Below are 21,613 nucleotides of genomic sequence, written 5' to 3' on the forward strand. Positions count from 1 at the left end.
TTTCCAGATTCTATCACGTCTTTGCAAGTGGTAACTGCATACCCAGCATGTCGTTTTCCACTGATGACGTAGCTGCTCCCATATTCCCACATCATCAAAAGGAGTGTCCTTCAGATCTGGACGGCTGGAGTAGGTAGCTTCAATGGTCTCCTGTTGCGAGGACATTTGTTGTCGACGGAAGGAAGACACAGATGCTCAATATGAGTGATCAGTGAACTTCGATTTATTGGATAGCTCAGTCGTCTTTTATCTAATTCAATATAATTAGCTCATACAAATTGCAAAAGCTAAGCTCATGATTGGTTAGTGCATTTCTCTATTTTATCAGCTAGTTTCTCACTCCCATTGACCGAAATAACACAGTTAGTACTTTCCCAAACCACCAACAGATATCGTGTCCTTGTGCCTGATTAGCTCCCAGACGTTACATACTTTCTCAGACTCATATGAGCTGCGTTCGATACTTTTTTAGCTCGCGACCTCCTAGTTGCTCAACATTCACATGACCTACTTCACTTAACCATTCCTCCACAATTCCCCCGTTTTTATTTTGGGCTACAAATGCCTTTTCAGTGAGTTGTTCAAGCTTCCTAGATAAGCAGTTAAAGACTACCCGCGCAGCAATTATAATCAATACAATTATAAGCAAAAGGCGAAGTCCTTCCTTGATAAAGTAAAAAACCCATCCTCCCACATTTCCAAAGATAGATTTAAGCCAATCATCAAACCAATCATTCTGTATCGTAATTTTTTGTGTATGATCCCTTAACCATTTCAGTTGATTGTGAATTGATTGACCATCGTCGGAAAGATTAAAGCAACACATTCCTTCTACATCTTCACACCCATGTCCCTGAGCCAGCAACAAGAAATCAATAGCGGCCCTATTTTGCAATACAGCATGTCTTAGACTCTCCATATCTTGTGACATTTCAGAAAGAACTTGTGTTGTTACATTTGATTGTTTAACAGCCCAACAAGCAAGCTTATTAATGTTAGTCAAAGCGTGTGCAGTTCCCACACCAGGCACCAAAGAAGCAAAGAATCTTTCTGCTGGACCCCACAATTCTACACCATCATTACAGTCAGAACCCAAAGTTTTTAGTTCTCGTTTAATTCTTCTGCTCCTTGTCGAGTTCTGCCACGAGTGCAAATCTGGAGCGAAAAGTGTGAGTCATCCTAGGTAACACGGACCTCCAAAAGCATTGGCTGGTATTCCTTGCCATGCACGGTCCCCACAGATCAAAAACATACCAGGTGGCAAAGCTTTGGCCTGACTTTGAGGCCAGGTCGAATTGGTGTCACTGACAGTCCTTGAGGTGTCACAGCCCACGTCATTGTCAGAATGATTATCAGGAACCTCTTCATGGTTGTCTTCGGCGTGTGCAGATTCTAAAGCTGCTTCAGACCGCTTTGCAGTGATCCACTGGGTACCTGTTTCCGGCACCACTTCAAAATCTCTATAACATTTTATAACATTTTTGCAAGTAACCCTTTAACCACATTTATCACAATACTACATGCAATGATGATTGACACCACAGCAAACCAAGTCCTTAATCCCTCTTTGACTAAGCCCAGTAACCATCTATGCATTGTTTCAAACAAATCAGTGAACCATTGATTGAAAGGATTGATACCACATTGACTCTTTCTCATGTGCTCTTTCAAGAAAGTAATGGATTTGTGAATTGACTCATTATGATCAAAAAGTTTTAAACAGTACATTCCCTTAAGTTTCTCCAAGTGGCTACTTCACACAATGACCTCATACTTGTGAAACATGATTTTGCTCGACCGATCGCAACTAGCCCTGCTAGTTGCTTACAATCGACTCCCCGTTTTTCTAAAAAGAGCTGTAATAAATCCATTTTCCTATGATTCTTGCCGGCACTATGGCAATAAATGCACTCTCACTAACGCAGTACACAGCACACTTGCACACCCAGAGCACACTTGCACACCCAGAGGCCTCTGGCACATCTCACTCTCAATCATACCACAACCTCAATCATACCACAAGAATATAATTTAGAATGATAAGCAAACAAACAAGTATTGCCTCTCATTGTGTTCCTCGTGAAGTGACTTGCAACACTTTGTTTTAAAACCTTACCCTTACACAAATACTTTCAACACAAAATACCTGGACATTTAAGAATAACACATACAATTATTAACACTCCAGTTAGTATCCCTTTTGCATTGCAAGGTAAACCTCTTATAAAAAAGAATGCCAGAGAGAAGCAGCACAGCCGCCGCTGCTTCCATGGTTACGTCAGACAGGCTGCAGGGTCCTGATGTCCGTCCCTCTGCTCTGTGCCGACTCGCCACACGGTGAGGGTCGGCTGCCGTTCGATTCCGCGGAACTCCGAGCGCAGCGCTGCTCGTGGCGGTGACTGAGGGGGGGGAGGCTCCCATTGCCCCGTAGCCCCCTGAGGCAGCGTTATCGTTCTTGCTGAAGGCGGCAGTGGGCAATCCCCAGCTCCAGCACTTCCCGGCAATCCCAGTCGCTCTGTAGCGGCAGCAGCGACTCTCTGCTCAGCCTGATGTATAACTAAGGCATTAGTGACTGCTCTCCAAGGCTTCAATAATTTTTTAGCAGCCTTATTTTCATTAATAACTTCATCAATTTGTCCCCAAATTTATGCCACTCTGCTTGTTCAAAAACTGTATCCGGATTGATAAAACAACCCTGCGCCACTCCATATGCTAATAATCCTGGCAAATCCTTTTTGCAGTCTATAAGCTGCGTGCTCCGCTTTTCTAAAAAGCATTTGAGCAAATCATACGCCGCTTGTCTCTCCATACCTTTATATACGTCGGTACCATTGCAGCCTTTGCAAAGACCTCGGCGGCGCTTCTCCGGCGGGACCCTCTATAGGCTCATCCCGGGTGCAAGGACTCCCTTTCCGAGCTGCGGGTGCGGGGGTTCCAAGTTTCCCTTTCACCTTTCAGACCTCGGGTGCGGGGATTCAGCAATTTTTCGTCCTTTTCACCTCCTGAGCTGCGTTGCAGGACCGGTTCCCGTATTCCGTCCAACCGTGGCTCACAGGTTCACCTCCAGCGGAGTCCCTGTTCCCGTTCAGATCGGTCCCGGTTCGGGCGCCATTTGTTGCGAGGACATTTGTTGTCAACGGAAGGAAGACACAGACGCTCAATATGAGTGATCAGTGAACTTCGATTTATTGGATAGCTCAGTCGTCTTTTATCTAATTCAATATAACTAGCTCATACAAATTGCAAAAGCTAAGCTCATGATTGGTTAGTGCATTTCTCTATTTTATCAGCTAGTTTCTCACTCCCATTGACCGAAATAACACAGTTAGAACTTTCCCAAACCACCAACAGATATCGTGTCCTTGTGCCTGATTAGCTCCCAGACGTTACGTACTTTCTCAGACTCATATGAGCTGCGTTCGATACTTTTTTAGCTCGCGACCTCCTAGTTGCTCAACATTCACATGACCTACTTCACTTAACCATTCCTCCACAGTCTCCAGGCAGTCATGGTGTACTGGCTCCCCTTGGTTTCTGCTGATTTCAGGAACCTTTGTGGGGAAAGCCAGTGACCGCCTTCCACTTCCAGCACTGTGGACACTGTGTGAGACACTAGCACAGTTATCTTCTGTCCCAAGGTGAACTTGTGTGCTTCCTGGATATTTAGCACCACTGCTGCAACAGCTCTGAGGTATCCCAGCCATCCCTTGGTGGTAGCATCCTACTGCTTAGAAAAATAAGCAACTGCCATTCGATATGGGCCCAGGTCCTGTGCTAGTGTTCCCAGGGCAATCCCCTGTTTCTCATGGGAGAAAAGGAAGAGTGGTTTATTTACATCTGGGAGTCACAGAGCTGGAGCTGACATGAGGGCCTTCTTTAGTTGGTCCTAAGCTTGTGTGGCCTCCTTTGTCCATTGGAGTTCCCTGTTCCCATTTGCAATGAGCACATACAATGGTTATAAAGTGATCTGTAATTATAGATCCACAATCTGCACCACCCTGTCATTCCCAAAAAGGTTCGCAGTTCTTTTATTGTCTCAGGTTTTGGGGTTTAACATATTGCTTCTTTACGATCTTGCCTCAAGGTCTCCTGTCCGGCACTAACCTCATAACCCTCATAGATCAACTTAACCACCTGGGCCTTCTGCTTCGATACCCTGTACCCCTGTAGTCCCAGAAAGTTTAGGAGGCTTACTGTCCAGGCCACACATGCTTCTGTCTGGGTGGCTATTAGGAGGTCATCTACGTACTGCAACAGCCTTCCTTCTCCTGATGGGGCTTCCCAGGTCTCCAAGTCCTTTGCAAGTTGGTCTCCAAACAAGGTGGGAGAGTTCTTAAAGCCCTGAGGCAACCTTGTCCATGTGAGCTGTGTTTTGCGCCCACTCTTAGGGTCTTTCCAATCAAATGCAAAGATTTTCTGACTGGCTTCATGGAAAGGGAGGCAAAAGAAGGCATCCTTCAGGTCTAAAATGGTAAACCAAATTAGCTCTGGTGTTAAGTATGTTAATCAATTATCGGGCTAATTCCTTCTCTATCTTCCTTTTTCAAGGGGTACTGTTGAAGTGCATTTTCCGCCTTCCCTGGTACATTAGAAAAACATACTCTGGAAAACATTTGACTTAGGATTTCCTCACTAATTTCCTCTTTGGTCTCAATAGCTGTCAATATCAAACTCAACGCTTCCACGTATCTTTGATCATTTACCTCCAGAATAATCTCCCCATTTTTAAATGAAATGTTTGCTTGTAATCTTTCCAATAAATCTCTTCCTAGGCGTGACTCCGGAGAGTTGAGCATGTATAGGAACTTGTGAATGCCCCACTGTTTCCCATACTTATATTTCAATGGTTTGCAGAAATATGCTATTCCAGATTGGCCAGTTGCCCTCTTCACTACAATGTAATCATTCCCCACTGATACTAATGCTTTATTTAAAACTGAGTACGTTGCTCGTGCATCTACCATAAGTTCCACCTCTTTTCCCTCCTTCTCCGGCTCCATTTTTATAACCAGTGGATCCTCTGGGATAGATTTCCCAGTCCTCTTCGGTCGTCTTTTGCATGTGCGACCTTCGGATCACTAACACACTTGGCGTGTGCGTGCTGCCTGCTGTGTGTGCATGCAGGAAGTGGTTGTATAGCCGAGGGTAAACGCATGCAAGCACCCACAAGATGGCTGCGCACCCCATGAGGCAGGGAGCAGCGTTTGGCAGCCCCGCACCCCGTGCCAGGGGCAGGGCACGTTTCTGCCAGCCCTGCACAGCCCAGGAGCAGGGGCCACAGGGGCAGGGGAGCGTGGCTGGGCCTCGCTGCACCGTGGTGGCAGATGGGGACAGCCCGGGCAAGGGCTGCTCCTCCTCAGCTGCTTGTGGCCACCTTGGGAGGGGGTCCCGACGCCTTGGGGAACGAGGAGCTGGCAGGGGAACTCAGATCGGTCACTGGCAACCCTTGCAGTGCTTTGGGAAACCTGCCGAGCTCGCAGAGGACATGCACGGCCCCCGGCTGGAGCAGGAGCATCTCCCCAGAATCGCCGTCAGTTCAGTGCCCTCGTCCGGCACCTGAACCTCCAGCCCTGAGCCTGAGCAGTGTGCGGGGTCCGACCCAGCCCCTGACCACGGTGCAGGCTGCAGCTGCCTCGTCTCCTGCCCCTTCTTCTGTCAGGGCTCTGCCTCCAGTCCCACCAGCAGCAGGAACTGCTTGAAAACTAAACACATATGATCGCGGGAGTTAAATAACTCTGAGGCCGGATTGTTTCTGGAGCAATTACAGGAATTACAGGAAGTAGCGTTAGAGTTGCCTGAACCTCCAGGGCTGCACAGAATCGAAACCAAGCTGGGGGCTGGTGCGGGAGGAGCCGGTGCTGCCCTTGCGGCATGAGCACAGTTCTCCAGGCTGACACCGGCCATCACCGCTGTCACTTCCTGGTGGCTGTGAGCGTCCCGCGGGGACAAGGCGAACACCAGCGCAGGACGTGCAGGAAGGTACGGGAGGGAGGCCAGGGGCCGCGAGGCTCCGTGCCGGTGGGGAGGGCTCCGAGGGTGCCTGGGGACCTGGCGCAGGGCAGTGGGGCAGGGAAGTGGCTCTTCCCCCTGTCCCCTTCTGTCTCTTTCCCTTCTCCCCACTCCTCGCTCCTCATGCTTGGCATGGCCCCAGCCCCAGCCTGGGGGAGACCCTGGGCACCATGCTCAGCCCCACGCGGGGACCAAGCTGCACGAGTGTCCTGGTGCAATGGAACCAACTTCCCTTTGGAAAAGAAGAGGAATTGTCTATTTTTATTGAGCTTCCCTTTAATCAGTTATCATATATGTAGTACAGGACAAAAAATATGTTTAACTTTTAACCTAGGCTCCCTTCGTTCAGGGACAGAATGCTCCTTCTGGGAGAAACCAAGGAAAGTTGCCAAGAGCAAGTAGCCTGAGGTTGTGCTTCGGTGACATGTGGCCATCAATGGATAAAACGGGTTAGGGTGCTTCATCGGGGAACACCACCAAGGACCCCCACAGAACGGAAGGCATGCGCAGAAGTTCCTGAAAAGCAGACATTAAGAATGATGCCACATGAGCACAAAACTCAGGTAGATTAGAATGAATTTGTATTAGATCGCTAGAATAGTCATGAATTTAATGTCTCCATGGAGCCAGGAAGTCGACATCGGCTGTGCTTGATCTGTGGAAAGTGCACCGAGCTCTGAGGACTGAATAAAAGCAATATCTCTCCTGCGTGCATGCGAATTGGCTTATTGCACACCGGGTGAAGGGTCATAGAGTCATAGAATGGTTGGGGGTTGGGAGGGACCTTAAAGATTATCTAACTCCAACACCCCTGAAGCAGACAAGGAAACCTCCCACCAGATGAGGTTGGCCAAGGCCCATCCAGCCTGGCCTTGAACACCTCCAGGGATGGGGCATCCACAGCTTCTCTGGGCAGCCTGTGCCATTGCCTCACTGCACTGACAGTGAAGCGTTTCCTCCTAATGTGTAGCCTGAAACTATTTTCTTTTAGTTTAAGACCATTCCCCCTTGTCCAGCATAATCCACATGAATAATTTTTTTTTCTCCATCCTCTTTATTAAACCCCTTTAAGCTCTGAAAGTTTCCAATGAGGTGTTCCCAGAGCCTTCTCTTCCGCAGGCTGAACATCCCCATCTCTCTCAGCCTTTCTTCATAGGAGAAAGGATCCACTGTTTCGGTCAACACCAGCACCTCATTGTCCTTGCTGAGCAATTGAACGGGTGCCCTTGTCCTCCTGCACATGGCGCGCTCTGAGGCATGGATGTGGGCCCCTGGTAGCCAGCAGGAACACACAGCCCTGCCCTTGGCCTCACACTCGGTCCCTGTGCATCCATGTGTGTGGCAGGAGAGGAGGATGGCAGAGCCCCACTTGCGGTGCCAAGCCAAGCTGTGCCATGCCAGCTGCAGGAGCTGACTGGATCTCTGGGTCTAGTTGTGCCGGCCTTATGGCTGGTGCCTGCCCTGGCTCCCTTCCCCACGGCCAATGTCCCCAAGAGTTGCCTGGGTGCCACAGGGCAGGGGACACTTGGCTTTCCTCCCCGGCCTGCAACTCAGTGGGAGCAGCACAGCAGAGGGCAGAGCCATGCCGGCTCTCGGCCTACCCATGCTCTGCACTGGGCACCAGGCCTGGGGCTACTGCTGGCACATGCCTGGAGCTGGACAGGTCCCGAAGCGCAGTGCCATGAGGGCAGGACATCCAGCGGCATCGCTCTGCCAGAGCCCAGGGCCATGCTCTGTGGATGTGGGGCTGCTCCTGAGCTCTCGCTCAAAGGGCAGCTCCCTGGTCTCACGTCTGTGCAGGGTGGGTGCCGAAGCCCTGGTACAGGCTGCCATGGTATTGATTTCAGACAACTTCACTGTAGCTGCAATGTAGGCTAGTATTAAGATGGTAAATAACAAAGTCTGCCAGGTGCAGATAGGAAAGCAACCCCTTCCTCCCCCTCAGGGAGGAATTGCAAGTCCTGAAGTCAGAACAAGGTGTGCCTGGGAGGCATTGGACCTGGCTGAGCACAAGCTTATCAGTAAACAATGCGCACATACTGGTTATGTACTGAGCATGAAACCAAACTGCCAAGTTAATGTACAACTCACAGATGTGAAGCAAGTACCAGTTACTCACTTCACAATTACAAATCATCATGAAAAAGATTTTAGGTTTTGATCGTTTAAAGGGATGGCCCCTGCCAAGTTGTGTTTGGACATCACCCCAACCCCAGTCTAATTAGAGGAACTCCCCTTAAAAGGGTGCGGGAAACAGGAACAGCAGCAGGAACTACAGCTGCAGGTCTAACTTGTGAATAGTGACATAAACATTGAATTAGTGAAATAAACATTGTGAATAGACAAAAGGGACAAGAGCAATGTGTGCAACCTAGAAAGACCGTTTAATTTATTATTAGTTTAGCAGCACAGAATGGAGTAAATGATTCTGACTATGGAAAGCTTTAGTTGAGAAAGAAATAGACCTGAGAAAGAAATAGCATGTGGCTACGCTTACTGACGGGGCGAAAAGAGGCTGGAGAGCAGCCCCACAGAAAGGGACCTGGGGGTTCTGGTGCACTGCAAGTTGAACGTGAGTTAAGAGTGTGCCCTGGCAGCCAGGAGGGCCAACTGCACCCTGGGGTGCATCAAGCATGGCGTTGTTCACCAGTTGAGGGAAGTGTGTGCAGTTCTTCTAGAATACTAGAAGGCAAGGGTACTTGTGAGAGCTGGGCAACATTTAAAGAGCACTTCTTCCAGGCTCAGGATCGGTGCATCCCTAAGAGTAGGAAACTGGGGGAGAGGGGCAGGAAACCTACGTGGATGAGCAAGGAGCTCGTTGACAAGATCCAAAGGAAGAGGAAGGTCTATGAAATGTGGAAAAAGGGCCTGTCCTCTTGGGAGGAGTATAGAAGTGTTGTCAGGGCCTGCAGGGATGCGACAAGGAAGGCCAAAGCCCACCTAGAGATGAAGCTTGCAAAAGAGATAAAGGATACGAAGAAGTTGTTTGTTTGTTTGTTTGTTTAAAGTGTGTAAACAATAAAAGGAAGACGAGGTCCTAGAGAACAGGAGAGGTGCCTGAACAGTGGAGGACAGCCAACGTCACTCCGGTCTTCAAGAAGGGCACGAAGGAGGATCCATGAATCACAGAATCACAGAACTGTAGGGGTTGGAAGGGACCTCGAAAGATCATCAGGTCCAACCCTCCTGCCAAAGCAGGTTCATCAGAGCAGGCTGCCCAGGTGGGCGTCCAGACAGGCCTTGAATGTCTTCAGAGAAGGAGACTCCACAACCTCCCTGGGCAGCCTGTTCCAATGCTCCGTCACCCTCACCGTGACGAAGATCTTTTGCATGTTGGTGCGGAACTGCCTGTGCTCTATTTTGTGGCGATTGCCCCTTGTCCTGTCCCCGGAAACCACTGAAAAGAGGTTGGCTACATCCTTCTGTCCCCCACCCCTCAGATATTTATATACATTGAGGAGATCCCCTCTCAGTCTTCTCTTCTCCAGGCTGAACAGCCCCAGGTCTCTCAGCCTCTCCTCACAGGGAAGATGCTCCAGGCCCCGTATCATCTTTGTGGCCCTCCACTGGACTCCTTCCAGGAGATCCCTGTCTTTCTTCTACCGCAGAGCCCAGAACTGGACACAGTACTCCAGGGGAGGCCTGACCAGGGCAGAGTAGAGGGGGAGGGTCACCTCCCTTGACCTGCTGGCCACACTCCTTTTAATGCACGCTAGGATCCCATTAGCTCTCTTGGCCACCAGGGCAGAGTGCTGGCTCATAGTCAACCTGTCGTCCACCAGGACCCCCAGGTCCTTCTCCTCAGAGCTCCTCTCCAGCAGGTCATCCCCCAGCCTGTACTGATACTTCGGGTTGTTTCTTCCCAGGTGCAGGACTCTACACTTGCTCTTCTTAAATCTCATTTGGTTTCTAAACTACTGGTGAAACTACAGGCCAGTCAGTCTCACCTCTGTCCCTGGAAAGGTGTTGGAGCAGCTTGTTCTGGATGCCATCTCCAAGCAATTGGAAGAGAAGAAAAAGAGGAGTAGTCAGCATGGATTCACCAAGGGGAAGTCGTGCTCGACCAACCTCGTTGCCTTCTATGATGGCATCACCAGCTGGGTAGATGGGGGGAGAGCAGCGGATGTCATCTACCTTGACTTTAGCAAGGCTTTCAATACTGTCTTCCATGACATCCTGATAGCAAAGCTGAGAAAGTGTGGGATAGAGGAGTGGACGGTAAGGTGGGTTGAGAACTGGCTGACTGGCCAAGCTCAGAGGGTGGTGATCAGTAGTGCAGAGTCTGGCTGGAGGCCTGTGACTAGCAGTGTTCCCCAGGGGTTGGTGCTGGGTCTGGTCTTGTTCAACGTCTTCATCGACAACCTTGATGAGGGAATAGTGTCTGCCCTCAGCAAGTACGCCGATAACACAAAGCTGGAAGGAGTGGCTGACACGCCAGAAGGCTGTGCTGCCATTCAGCGAGACCTGGATCAGCTGGAGAGATGGGCAGGGAGAAACCAAATGAAGTTTACCAAGAGCAAGTGTAGAGTCCTGCACCTGGGAAGGAACAACCACATGTATCAGTACAGGCTGCAGGATGACCCACTGGAGAGGAGATCTGAGGAGAAGGACCTGGGGGTCCTGGTGGACAACAAGTTGACCATGAGCCAGCAGTGTGCCCTTGTGGCCAAAAGGGCCAACGGGATCCTGGCATGCATTTAAAGGAGTGTGGCCAGCAGGTCGAGGGAGGTGATCCTCCCCCTCTATTCTGCCCTGGTCAGACCTCCCCTGGAGTACTGTGTCCAGTTCTGGGCTCTGCGGTAGAAGAAAGACAGGGATCTCCTGGAAAGAGTGCAGCAGAGGGCCACAAAGACGGCCCTTGCTGTGGGATTGCACGGGACTCCCACCCTTGCACCCCTTTGTGCCTGCAGGAGGAGACCCTGCTCCACCAGCGCTCAAGAAGTGTTTCCAAGTGCTCCTCTTCCTCATCGTAGCACACGAGCCTCAATGCTGGTGAGGGGAACCTTGAACTGGGAGCAGGGGGAAGGCAGGGACATTCAGCCCGGTGAGGATGGGGTGGGCAGGGATGGCGAGAAAGGGCTTTGTAATCAGCAAAACCGGCCTGAAGAGGGGCTGCCCAAAGCCTGTGCAGGCGCGCAGAGGTGTGGTGTGTGTGCAGCTCCAGCCCTTTTCAGGAAATCAGCCAGGGCAGAGGAAGCAGGGAGCCGAGCTCAGGTTACCTTTGCCTCCCGTTGCTCTGAGTTTCACTCTCTGCACTGCCCGGAGCTCAGCACATTTACGGGAAAAGCCTGTCTGGGGGACCTGCAGCCCCGGGCTCGCAGCCCCAGCGTGTTTGCAGGCGGGGCGGGCGCTCCGTGGCTCAGAGGCATCCACAGAGTGAGCAGCAAACCCCCTGCTCGCACAGCCACCTGCGGAAGGGCCCTGTGTCCTTCAGCCCGTGTCCTTCCCCTCCTCTCTGCAGCCTGCACACTCCAGAGCTCTGCCAAACTGCCTTTCCTGTAAATGCGCTGAGCTCCCACCGCCCTATTCCAGGGAGAGGGACTAAAAGCACCGTGCTGAGCAAATTCCAGGGTGCTGCTGCTGCCCCAAGCACGAGCGGCGCGGAGCAGCCCCACGCCCCGAGACTGGATGGAGTTGCTAAGCCACTGCCCATCATAGTTGAGAAGTCGTGGCCGTCTGGTGAACTTCCCACTAAGTGGAAGAGGGGAAAGAAAACCCGCATTTTTAAAGAGGAAAAAGGAAGACCTGGTTAACCACAGGCCAGTCAGTCTCACCTCTATGCCTGGCAAGATCATGGAGCAGATCCGGCATATCATGCCTGACAAATCTGGTGGCCTCCCATGACAGGGTTGCAGCACTGATGGCTGGGGAAGAGCAACTGACATCATCTGCCTGGACTTGTGCAAAGCATTTGACACTGTGCCCCCACACTGGAGGGAAGGGATGCCATCCCGAGGGATCTGGACAGGCTTGAGAAGTGGGCCTGCACGGGCCTCATGAGGTTCAGCGAGACCAAGTGCAAGGTCCTTAATCTGGGCTGAGGAAATTCCAAGCACAAGTACAGGTTGGGTGGGGAGCGGATTGAGAGCAGCCCTGAGGAGAAGGACCTGGGGTGGTGGTGGAGGACAAGGGGGAATGGTATTAAACTAAAAGAAAAAAGTTTCAGGCTACACATTAGGAGGAATGTAAGTGAACATTAGGAGAACTGTCAGTGCAGTGAGGCAATGGCACAGGCTGCCCAGAGAAGCTGTGGATGCCCCATCCCTGGAGGTGTTCAAGGCCAGGCTGGATGGGCCTTGGCCAACCTCATCTGGTGGGAGGTTTCCTTGTCTGCTTCAGGGGGGTTGGAGTTGGATGATCTTTAAGGTCCCTCCCAACCCCAACCATTCTATGACTCTATGATCCTTTACCCGGTGTGCAATAAGCCAATTCGCATGCACTCAAGACAGATATTGCTTTTATTCAGGCCTCAGAGCTCGGTGCACTTTCCACAGATCAAGCACAGCCGATGTCGACTTCCTGACTCCATGGAGACATTAAATTCATGACTATTCAGCGATCTAATACAAATTCATTCTAATCTACCTGAGTTTTGTGCTCATGTGGCATCATTCTTACTGGCTCCTTTTCAGGCCCTTCTGTGCATGCCTTCCTTTCTGTGGGGGTCCTTGGTGGTGTTCCCCGATGAAGCACCCTAACCCCTTTTATCCATTGATGGCCACATGTCACCGAAGCACAACCTCAGGCTACTTGCTCTTGGCAACTTTCCTTCGTTTCTCCCAGAAGGAGCATTCTGTCCCTGAACAAAGGGAGCCTAGGTTAAAAGTTAAACATATTTTTTGTCCTGTACTACATATATGATAACTGATTAAAGGGAAGCTCAATAAAAATAGACAATTCCTCTTCTTTTCCAAAGGGAAGTTGGTTCCATTGCACCAGGACACTTGTGCAGCCGGGGCCCCTCTTGGGGCTGAGCATGGTGCCTAGGGACTCCCCCGGGCTGGGGCCGGGGCCATGCCAAGCATGGGGAGTGAGGAGTGGGGAGAAGGGAAAGAGACAGAAGGGGACAGGGGGAAGAGCCACTTCCCTGCCCCGCTGCCCTGTGCCAGGTTCCTAGGCACCCTCGGAGCCCTCCCCACCGGCACGGAGCCTCGCAGCCCCTGGCCTCCCTCCCGTACCTTCCTGCACGTCCTGCGCTGGCGTTCACCTTGTCCCCGCGGGACACTCACAGCCACCAGGAAGTGACAGCGGTGATGGCCGGTGTCAGCCTGGAGAACTGTGCTCATGCCGCAAGGGCAGCACCGGCTCCTCCCGCACCAGCCCCCAGCTTGGTTTCGATTCTGTGCAGCCCTGGAGGTTCAGACAGCTCTAACGCTACCTCCTGTACTTCCTCCAAAAACAGTCCGGCCTCAGAGTTATTTAACTCCCATGATGATCTGTGCTTAGTTTTCAAGCAGTTTCTCCTGCTGCTGGTGGGACTGGAGGCAGAGCCCTGACAGAAGAAGGGGCAGGAGACGAGGCAGCTGCAGCCTGCACCACGGTCAGGGGCTGGGACGGACCCTGCACGCCTCTTAAGTGTTGCAAAGGTTGCAAGTGGTGAAATTCCCTGCCAGTACCTTGTACTTCTTTCTCCCCACACTCATGGTGCTCCCTGGCTCCGCAGGCACCTCCGAAGCTGGCAGTGAGAGCTCCGACCCCTGCTCCCACCCCCCCGGGGGCTCCCCGCCACGGGTCAGTGATCACAGCAAAGCATGAAACTGCAGAGAAGCGCAGAGCAGCCCGTGTTCCTGAAGGCAGGGAGGTGCACATGAGAAATGGAGCCTGTGCCTGTGTGCAGCTCCACAGCACGTGAGCCTGGGGTCAGGGCACCTGCAGTGGGACGGCATCTCATCCTGTGTCACGGCACGTCCCTGTCAAAGCTCCTGGTGGTTTCAGATGCTCAGAACTGCTGCCACCAGGGCAATATCTGCTGTCACTTACGTGTGACCAACCTGTCCCACCTGCCCCTAGGATGCTCTTTGCCCTGGGTCCTACCTCGGTGACGTGGATACCCTGGAACATGCGCATGTGGCTTCGATCCCCTGAGAAACAGCAGCAGCACCTGAGGGGCAGCAGGAAGAAGGGCTGGGTCCCCGCCAGTGTCCCTCGGTGTCCCTACTGGCCCATCACCCTGTGCCCCTTGTCCTTCACCCCTCCACCCCCGTGCCAGGCCAAGGTGGCTCCCCACATCCCATGCCAGCCTGCGGGGACATGAGGTGATCTCAGCCCATGGCAGTGAGGGGAATGTGACCAGTTCTGTCCTCAACCTGCTGCCACCAGAGCTGCTCAGGGATGGGGCCCCTCTGCTGGGTGCTGCTCCCCTCTGCCCGGATGCTCTGCGCTCTCCTGGCAGCACCCAGGACTGCCCCACGGCTCGATGCAGGGGACGAGGGCATTTCCTGGGAGCCACTGCCTGGCTCTGGCCCTGCGTGTCCCCAGGTCCGCAGCCCTCCCTGCAATGCCCTGGGCACATCCCTGGCATCAAGCTGGAGACAAAGCAGAAACCGCTCAGCAGCCGCAAGCTTTGTACTGAAGTTCTGTGCCGAGAGGCACAGCCCATATGGGGACTGCGATGCTGTTAGAGGGGGAATCGGCTGCTTGCCATGTTGTTAAGCAACACAGTACAATTACATGAGAGAAGTAGTACAGCACAGTGTATTCTAGTTCTACTCTTGCTTCTAGCGCAAGAAGCGGTTGTACAGCCGGACAACTGTCCCCCAACCACTGAGGAACGCCTGCCGCAGAAAGTGCGCAATGCGTGGGTCTGCTGCCACGATGAAGGAGCAGCAGCAGCACAGCCACCGCATGTATCGCATGCACCACAGCCCCTGCACACACCGTCTGATCAACCCCAGGCCGCCATCTCCTTTTTGGCCCTGCAGCTGCTGCTCCACTTGCTTCGCGAGGCACTCGCACTTCTCTTCGAAATCCACGTCGCTGCGGCTGAGGAGCCGCGTGGCCTGGGAGTAGAGCTCGCTCGTGTAAGGGGTGCTCCGGTTCTCCTCCAGCACCTGCTGCACCTGCACCATCAGCTCCTCGACCTGGGCTTCACGTTCGGCACCGGCCGCCCGGTTGCTGAAGGCACAGCACCGTCCCCCGCAGGCCTGCAGCAGCGCCCGCAGGGCGGCATTGCTGGGTTGTGCCACGTAGTGCTGCAGGGAGCCACCCCCCAGGTCCTCCTTGCGGGTGAAGAGGACGATGGTGTGCCTCGCAGCCTCGTGCCCCAGTACCCGCCACACTTGTCGGGTGGTCTCCTCGTCCTCCTGCGTGAAGCGGCCCAGCTGGGTCACCAGCACCAGCACGTGCGGCCCCGGCACTGACAGCAGCAGGCAGCGGGCGAGCTCGTAGCAGGACCGGGCGCTGTGCTCCGGTGAGTCAAACATGTTGGGGGTGTCGGTGACCACCACCCTGCGGCCCCGCCAGAGCCGGCTCTCCTGGGCACACGTCCGTGTCATTGCCTGTGGCGCCAGGCGCGACTCGAAGGCCGCCCGCCCCAGGATGGTGTTCCCCGTTGCGCTTTTCCCTGCCCCGGTCTTCCCGACGAGTACCAGGCGCAGCTCCATGTGCTCCTGGGTCCCCTGGCCTGCTGGCATCAGTGAGGGGAAAGGCTCAGTGAAAGAGCAGCAGTGTGTAAAGCACTGCCTGGGGTGGGTCATGCATGGAAACAGCCTGGCACAGGGGCACAGAGCTGCCTGTGCCACCCCGGGGCTGCCTGTGCCACCCCAGGGATACCCGTGACACCCCAGGGATACCCGCACCATCTCAGGGATGCCTGTCCCCTCTCCACGTGCACGGCACTGCTTGGCACATGCCTGCTTTGTCCCCAAAACCCCCCCACCGGCAGGGAGATTGCCAGGAGAGCCCGGTCCCTGCGGTGCCTGCGGTGGCACGAGGACACCGATCCCCCCTGCGAGGGGGCTCTGGGGCAGGGCAGTGCCTGGCCCTTGCACCCTTACCTTGATCCTCCCAGGAGCCGCTCGCCATCGTGCTCTGCCGCAGTGTCAGTGCAGGAAGGGTGATGCCAGAGCTGGGTCACAGGCTGCAGGGGGACAGAGAGCAAACACACGTGCAGGGTGAAGGCTTTACCGCTGGGCTTGGGGGATAAGGGCGCTGGCAGGCTGTGACAAAGCCCTTGAGAAGGCCGAGCCTGCAGCGCCAGCCCAGCGAGCAGCAGGCTTAGCCATGCACCATTCGCCTGTAGGAGAGCAACGCCGGCTGCTCCCGATCCCTGCGTTCAGAAGCAGCCCCCCAGGGACCTGCTGCACGGTTTCTGCGCTGCTGAGCTGTGACTCTGGAGCCGTGCAGCGCACTGGGGAGCAAACCCGGTGAGCACCAAGCCCCTGCAACCTACCCACGGCTCCGGGTGCAGCAGTGTCCCTGGGCAGGAGGTGCCCGTGCTCGGCCCCAGCTTTTAGTTTGGGGCTGCGGGGGCGGGAGCTGAGTGCAGCAGGGCCAGGCACAAGGTTCACGGGGCGGGGGCTCTGCAAGGACAGCCCAGAAACACTCGTGGTGGGCACGGAGCTGTGAGGGGCGGTTTGCTGCATGCTCTGCGGGGCACACCCAGCCCCAGCTGCAGACACCGAGGGTCCGGCTCTGCTCCTGGGCTGCCTCCCCTCGGCCCCACGGTGACCTCTCAAAAAGCACTGGGAAAGCTCAGTCTGTGCAAATGAGGGAACGCATGGCCTGGAAATAAACCTCAGCAGTCATGAGGTTGACGAGACGATGAGGTGCAGCCTCCTACCAGAGGAGTTTTGGTCTGATGCTCTTGCAAATACACCCGGAGGCTCCCTTTTCCACCCAGGCTGTGGTGTGTGAGGCCGCAGTCTCCTGAGCTGGGGACGTTTTGTGGCACAGCACAAACCGGTGTTCAACCCCTGCCCGGCCCCTCTGCTAAGCCCAGGTCCCTCGCAGGACGCAGGGAGCCCCCTCCTCCAGCCCCTGCGTACCACAGCCCCAGCACGCTGCTCGTGCTTTGGACCGAGACACTCGAGCGCCACTTTGTGCTCGGGGCCCTCCATACAGGGCGGCAAGTCCGGAGCCCTGAGGGTGCCCAGGCACCCACCGCCCATGGCTCTGCGGTTCCCTGTGGCTGTGCAGTCCCCGTGGCACCGCGGTGTGCCTGTCTGCTCACCATCACCCGTGGGCACGCTGCCCCGCAGCTCCTCTGGATCTGCTGCTGGCGTTGGGCTGCGCGCCTCCTTCACATCCCCTTCCTGCTCCCCAGCCCCCTCCTGGGACGCTTTTACTTTCGCTCTGTCCGTGAACCTCCCGTGCTCCTGCTTCAGGCACCTCCTCGCCCCCCTCCTCATCCCCGCAGGGGCTCAGGCACTCTTCCACTCTTCCTCCCCATCCTCTTCCTCTCGGCCGCACGTCCCCAGCCCGGCCAGCTCGGGATGCCCGCGGGGCTGCCCGTGGCTGCTGGGGGGTCCGCACGGTGTCTGCTGGGGGGCTCTGGGGGGGTCCTGGCGCAGAGCTGCCGTGCCATAGCCACGGGGCAGCCACCACGAGGGTCCAGACTCACCCACGGGTGCTCCAGCACGGGAGGCACCGCTCCGGGACGCACGGCGCAGCCCCGGTCCCGTTCCCGTGTTCGCCCACTGACCGGAGTCCAACCCGCAGACCCCGCTGCCGCCCGGTCCCGGTCCCCCGGCGGTTCCCTGACCTGCTTGGCTCCGGTACCCGCGCGTCCCCCAAAGCCGCCGGGACCGGGAGCGGCGCCCGGGTGCGCAGCAGCGGCTGCGGAGCTCCCGGAGTGGAGCCGCGACCTCCTGCGTCGATGCGGGGAACGGCACCGGGAGCCGGGCACCGGGGGTCGGGGACACCGGGGGTCGGGGACACCGGCGCTGGGACCTGGGGTCACCGGGACATTGCGGCACTGCGTGTCACCGGGGACACTGGGGGCACTGGGGGCACTGGGACCTGTGACAGGGATATGAGGCTGGAGACATTGGGGCATGGGGACACTGGGTGTCAGGGACATGGTGATATAGTATAAACTCACTTTAGGATAGAATAAAGCTTGTGGTTTGATATTGTATAAACTTACTTTAGGATAGAATAGAACTTGTGATTAAAAGTTAGCAAGGACAAAGTAAACAACATCTTGTTATCTGTAGACCTTCTGTTACGTTTAAGCATTTTGTTATTTGAAAACACCCCATTATCCCTTAACACTCAGTCAGGCTAAGACTTGAGATAACTTGAGTCAACTGTCTGTTATGTCCTGTTAACTGAGACATCCTGTTATCCGCCGACCCCCAGTTAAACCGAAAGACAACTCAGCATTTTTACAGCCTGGAAAACAACTGATTAAGAAAGTGCATTACGAGGAAGACCTACAGCCTTCTTCCCAAAGACCACTGACCACATCCTGGAGACCCTGGCCCACAATTCTTGGAAGGCTTTGCACAAGCGCAAGGACTGATAAGCTAATTAGCATACGAAACGAGGGTAGGCGGGGTTATGTAATGAATATGTATAGGTGCTAATTGAATATTCATGGTTTCGCTGTATAAATACAAGATAGTTTGTCACTTCAAACATGCACGATAGGCGGAAGGATCCCCCGTGCATCCAGCGCTGCAATAAAGAATATACCACTTAAGGAAATTCGGCTTTGATCTTTAAACCAACTCTGAGGCCGGATTGTTTCTGGAGGAAGTACAGGAGGTAGCGTTAGAGCTGTCTGAACCTCCAGTGCTGCACAGAATCGAAACCAAGCTGGGGGATGGTGCGGGAGGAGCCGGTGCTGCCCTTGTGGCATGAGCACAGTTCTCCAGGCTGACACCGGCCATCTCCGCTGTCACTTCCTGGTGGCTGTGAGCATCCCGCGGGGACAAGGCGAACGCCAGCGCAGAACATGCAGGAAGGTACGGGCGGGAGGCCAGGGGCCGCGAGGCTCCGTGCCGGCGGGGAGGGCTCTGAGGGTGCCTGGGGACATGGCGCAGGGCAGTGGGGCAGGGAAGTGGCTCTTCCCCAGTCCCCTCCTCTCTCTTTCCCTTCTCCTCACTCCCCATGCTCGGCGTGGGCACAACCCCAGCCCGGGCGAGCCCCTGGGCACCGTGCTCAGCACCACGCGGGGCCCCGGCTGCACGAGTGTCACTGCCCCGAGGGTCCCTGCCACCACACTGCCCCCCTGTGATCCTGCGCACACTGAGGCTGCCTTGCTGCTCTGTTTCCCCGCAGCACCTCACAGTTCTGGCTTTTATTTTGCTTTTATTGTTTCCTGCTGCTTTCTAACCCCATTTGTCCCGGTGCCACTGCAGCCTGACCCAGCTGCAGCCCCCGACCCCTTCCCACAGCGGGGGCACACAGAGCCTCGCAGCCTCCAGTTGCCAGCAGCGAGGCTTCAGAACCATCCCCGCTTTTAATTAAAATCCCTTCTGCTGTCAGTGATGCTCCCAGCATCTGGGTGCCTGCTGACGGAACCCTGTGTGTCTGCTTTTGTCTCCGCAGCGTGACCGTGGCCGTCGGTCGTGTGTACATGCAGCCCGGGGTCGGCGGGGGCTTGGAGATGAGGCTGATCCTGGCCGGGAAGGCTGGGGAGGGGAAAAGCGCCACGGGGAACACCCTCCTTGGGAAGCGTATCTTTGAGTCCAAGCTGTCCAACCAGCCAGTGACCGTGAGCTGTGCGAGAGCACAGGGGCACTGGGATGGCGAGGACTTCACGGTGGTTGACACGGCCGACATTTTCAACCCCGAAGGTGACAGCAGTGAGGTGCACCAAGAAATTATCCGCTGCATCAGGCTGTCCTCCCCGGGTCCCCACGCGCTGCTGCTGGTGACCCAGCTGGGCCGATTCACCCAGGAGGACGAGGAGGCCACAGAGAGACTGCAGGACATCTTTGGAGCTGATGTTTTGAGGCACACGATCATCATATTCACCCGCGCGGAAGACCTGGGGGAGAGATCTCTGCATGATTACGTGTCCTGTACTGACAACAAAGCTTTCCGCAAGCTGATCGAGAGGTGTGGGAACAGGTACTGCGGCTTCAACAACCGGGCAACTGGAGCCGAACGGGACCACCAGGTCATGGAGCTGATGGGGATGGTCCGCTGCATGGTGCAGGCGAATGGGAACAGGTACTACAGCAATGAGATGTACCTGGAGCCCAATTTAACAGAAGAGCAGGTGGAGTATCACATGGCGAGGTACAGAGCAGGCAGGATGAAGAGGGAGTGGTTCAGCTGAAGGACAGCTCTCCTGGCTTGTGGGCTGATTGTCCTCATCATTATTGTGATTACCCTGGGTTTCGTTATTGCACGGCTGCGATGAATCCCGGTGTAATACACAATAAATGTTTGTTCATTGTCTTTTGTATTATAAAAACAAGGAGTTCCGTTTGAGGAGCGGGAGTTTCGAAAACTCCCTGCTGAAGTAAGGAGCTGTATAATGCTTGGCTAGACACTATGAAAATTCTTTTGCTTAATGTAACAAAAAAGAGAACCCCCTCCCCTTCTCTCCTTCTGCATCTCAGTTGCCTCTTTTGTTCAAAGACCCTGCTGCAAAGCTCATGTAACCATCTCCTGGTAAGTTGCTAACCTAGTGTATCAACATCCTGCCTTCCTGTCTCACGCTGGGCCAACATGACCAAATAAAAAAAGAAGTTGAACCAGAACGCCGAGGAAGACTACGGCCTTCATCTTCACGACCACCAGAGGGACAGAGACGACCCCCTAGCAACAGTGCGCGCAGTCGCAGAATATCCCAGGATGTGCTGCGTAATCCCGGAATTACCAAGATATAAAAAGGGACCCTGGCGGGGGTGAGGCACGCGCCGTTGGCGGAGCCAAGACTCCCTGGCCGCCCAGCGCTGTTTTGCTTGCTGTTGCTTACTCAATAAATTCCTTTCTATTATTAATGCAATGCTCTCTGAAAATTAGTTAAGGGGGCAATTTATAACACCCAGCACCACAGAGCCACTGAATGCCTGGGGCTGGAGGCACCTCTGGACACCACTCCAGCTGCCCAGGACCGTGTCCACTGGGTGTTGGACATCTCCAGGGATGGAGACCCCAGCACCGCTCTGGGCAGCCTGTGCCAGTGCTCAGACACCCACACAGCAAAAAAAGACTTTCCTGATGTCTCAGTGGGCGTCCTTGTGCCTCCAGCAGTGCCCATGCCCTTGTGTCCTGGCTCTGGGCACCCCACCAGGCGTTCACACACGGAGACGGGACCCCAAGTCCCAGTGTAATGGAACCAACTCTCCCTTGAAAACGAAGAGGAATTGTCTATTTTTATTGAGCTTCCCTTTAATCAGTTATCATATATGTAGTACAGGACAAGAAATATGTTTAACTTGTAACCTAGGCTCCCTTTATTCAGTGACAGAATGCTCCTTCTGGGAGAAACCAAGGAAAGTTGCCAAGAGCAAGTAGCCTGAGTTTGCGCTTTGGTGACATGTGGCCATCGATGGATAAAAGGGGTTAGGGTGCTTCATCGGGGAACACCACCAAGGACCCCCACAGAAAGGAAGACATGCGCAGAAGTTCCTGAAAAGGAGCCATTAAGAATGATGCCACATGAGCACAAAACTCAGGTAGATTAGAATGAATTTGTATTAGA

At 54.4% G+C, this 21,613-nt stretch overlaps 2 protein-coding genes across 3 annotated transcripts; one reads left to right on the forward strand and one right to left on the reverse strand.

Annotated features, from left to right (window-relative positions):
* Nucleotides 1-5,955: 5,955 nt before the first annotated feature.
* On the forward strand, nt 5,956-20,332 carry LOC116486626 (GTPase IMAP family member 1-like). 2 transcript variants are annotated; one of them, XM_032183017.1, is made up of 2 exons: nt 5,956-5,979; nt 19,504-20,332. In XM_032183017.1, exon 2 carries the CDS (start codon nt 19,532-19,534, stop codon nt 20,237-20,239), a length of 708 nt encoding a protein of 235 aa, XP_032038908.1. In that variant the 5' UTR covers nt 5,956-5,979; nt 19,504-19,531; the 3' UTR covers nt 20,240-20,332. The 2 variants fall into 2 exon arrangements, with proteins under 2 accessions (XP_032038908.1, XP_032038906.1); XM_032183015.1 differs by lacking the exon at nt 5,956-5,979 and adding an exon at nt 18,646-18,917.
* LOC116486751 (GTPase IMAP family member 1-like) lies at nt 14,727-16,032 on the reverse strand. The gene is made up of 2 exons (XM_032183203.1): nt 16,005-16,032; nt 14,727-15,631 (listed from the first exon to the last, which is right to left on the reverse strand). Exons 1-2 carry the CDS (start codon nt 16,030-16,032, stop codon nt 14,727-14,729), a joined length of 933 nt encoding a protein of 310 aa, XP_032039094.1.
* Nucleotides 20,333-21,613: the final 1,281 nt, after the last annotated feature.

The sequence above is a fragment of the Aythya fuligula genome, chromosome 2, assembly GCF_009819795.1.
Source record: "Aythya fuligula isolate bAytFul2 chromosome 2, bAytFul2.pri, whole genome shotgun sequence".
NCBI classification, from domain to species: domain Eukaryota; kingdom Metazoa; phylum Chordata; class Aves; order Anseriformes; family Anatidae; genus Aythya; species Aythya fuligula.

Coding starts and splice junctions, on each gene's coding strand:
- LOC116486626 (XM_032183017.1), top strand. CDS start 19,532: ATGCAGCCCGGGGTCGGCGGGGGCTTGGAGATGAGGCTGATCCTGGCC.
- LOC116486751 (XM_032183203.1), bottom strand. CDS start 16,032: ATGGCGAGCGGCTCCTGGGAGGATCAAG. Junction 15,632..16,004: donor CGGCTCCTGGGAGGATCAAG/GTAAGGGTGCAA, acceptor TGATGCCAGCAG/GCCAGGGGACCCAGGAGCAC.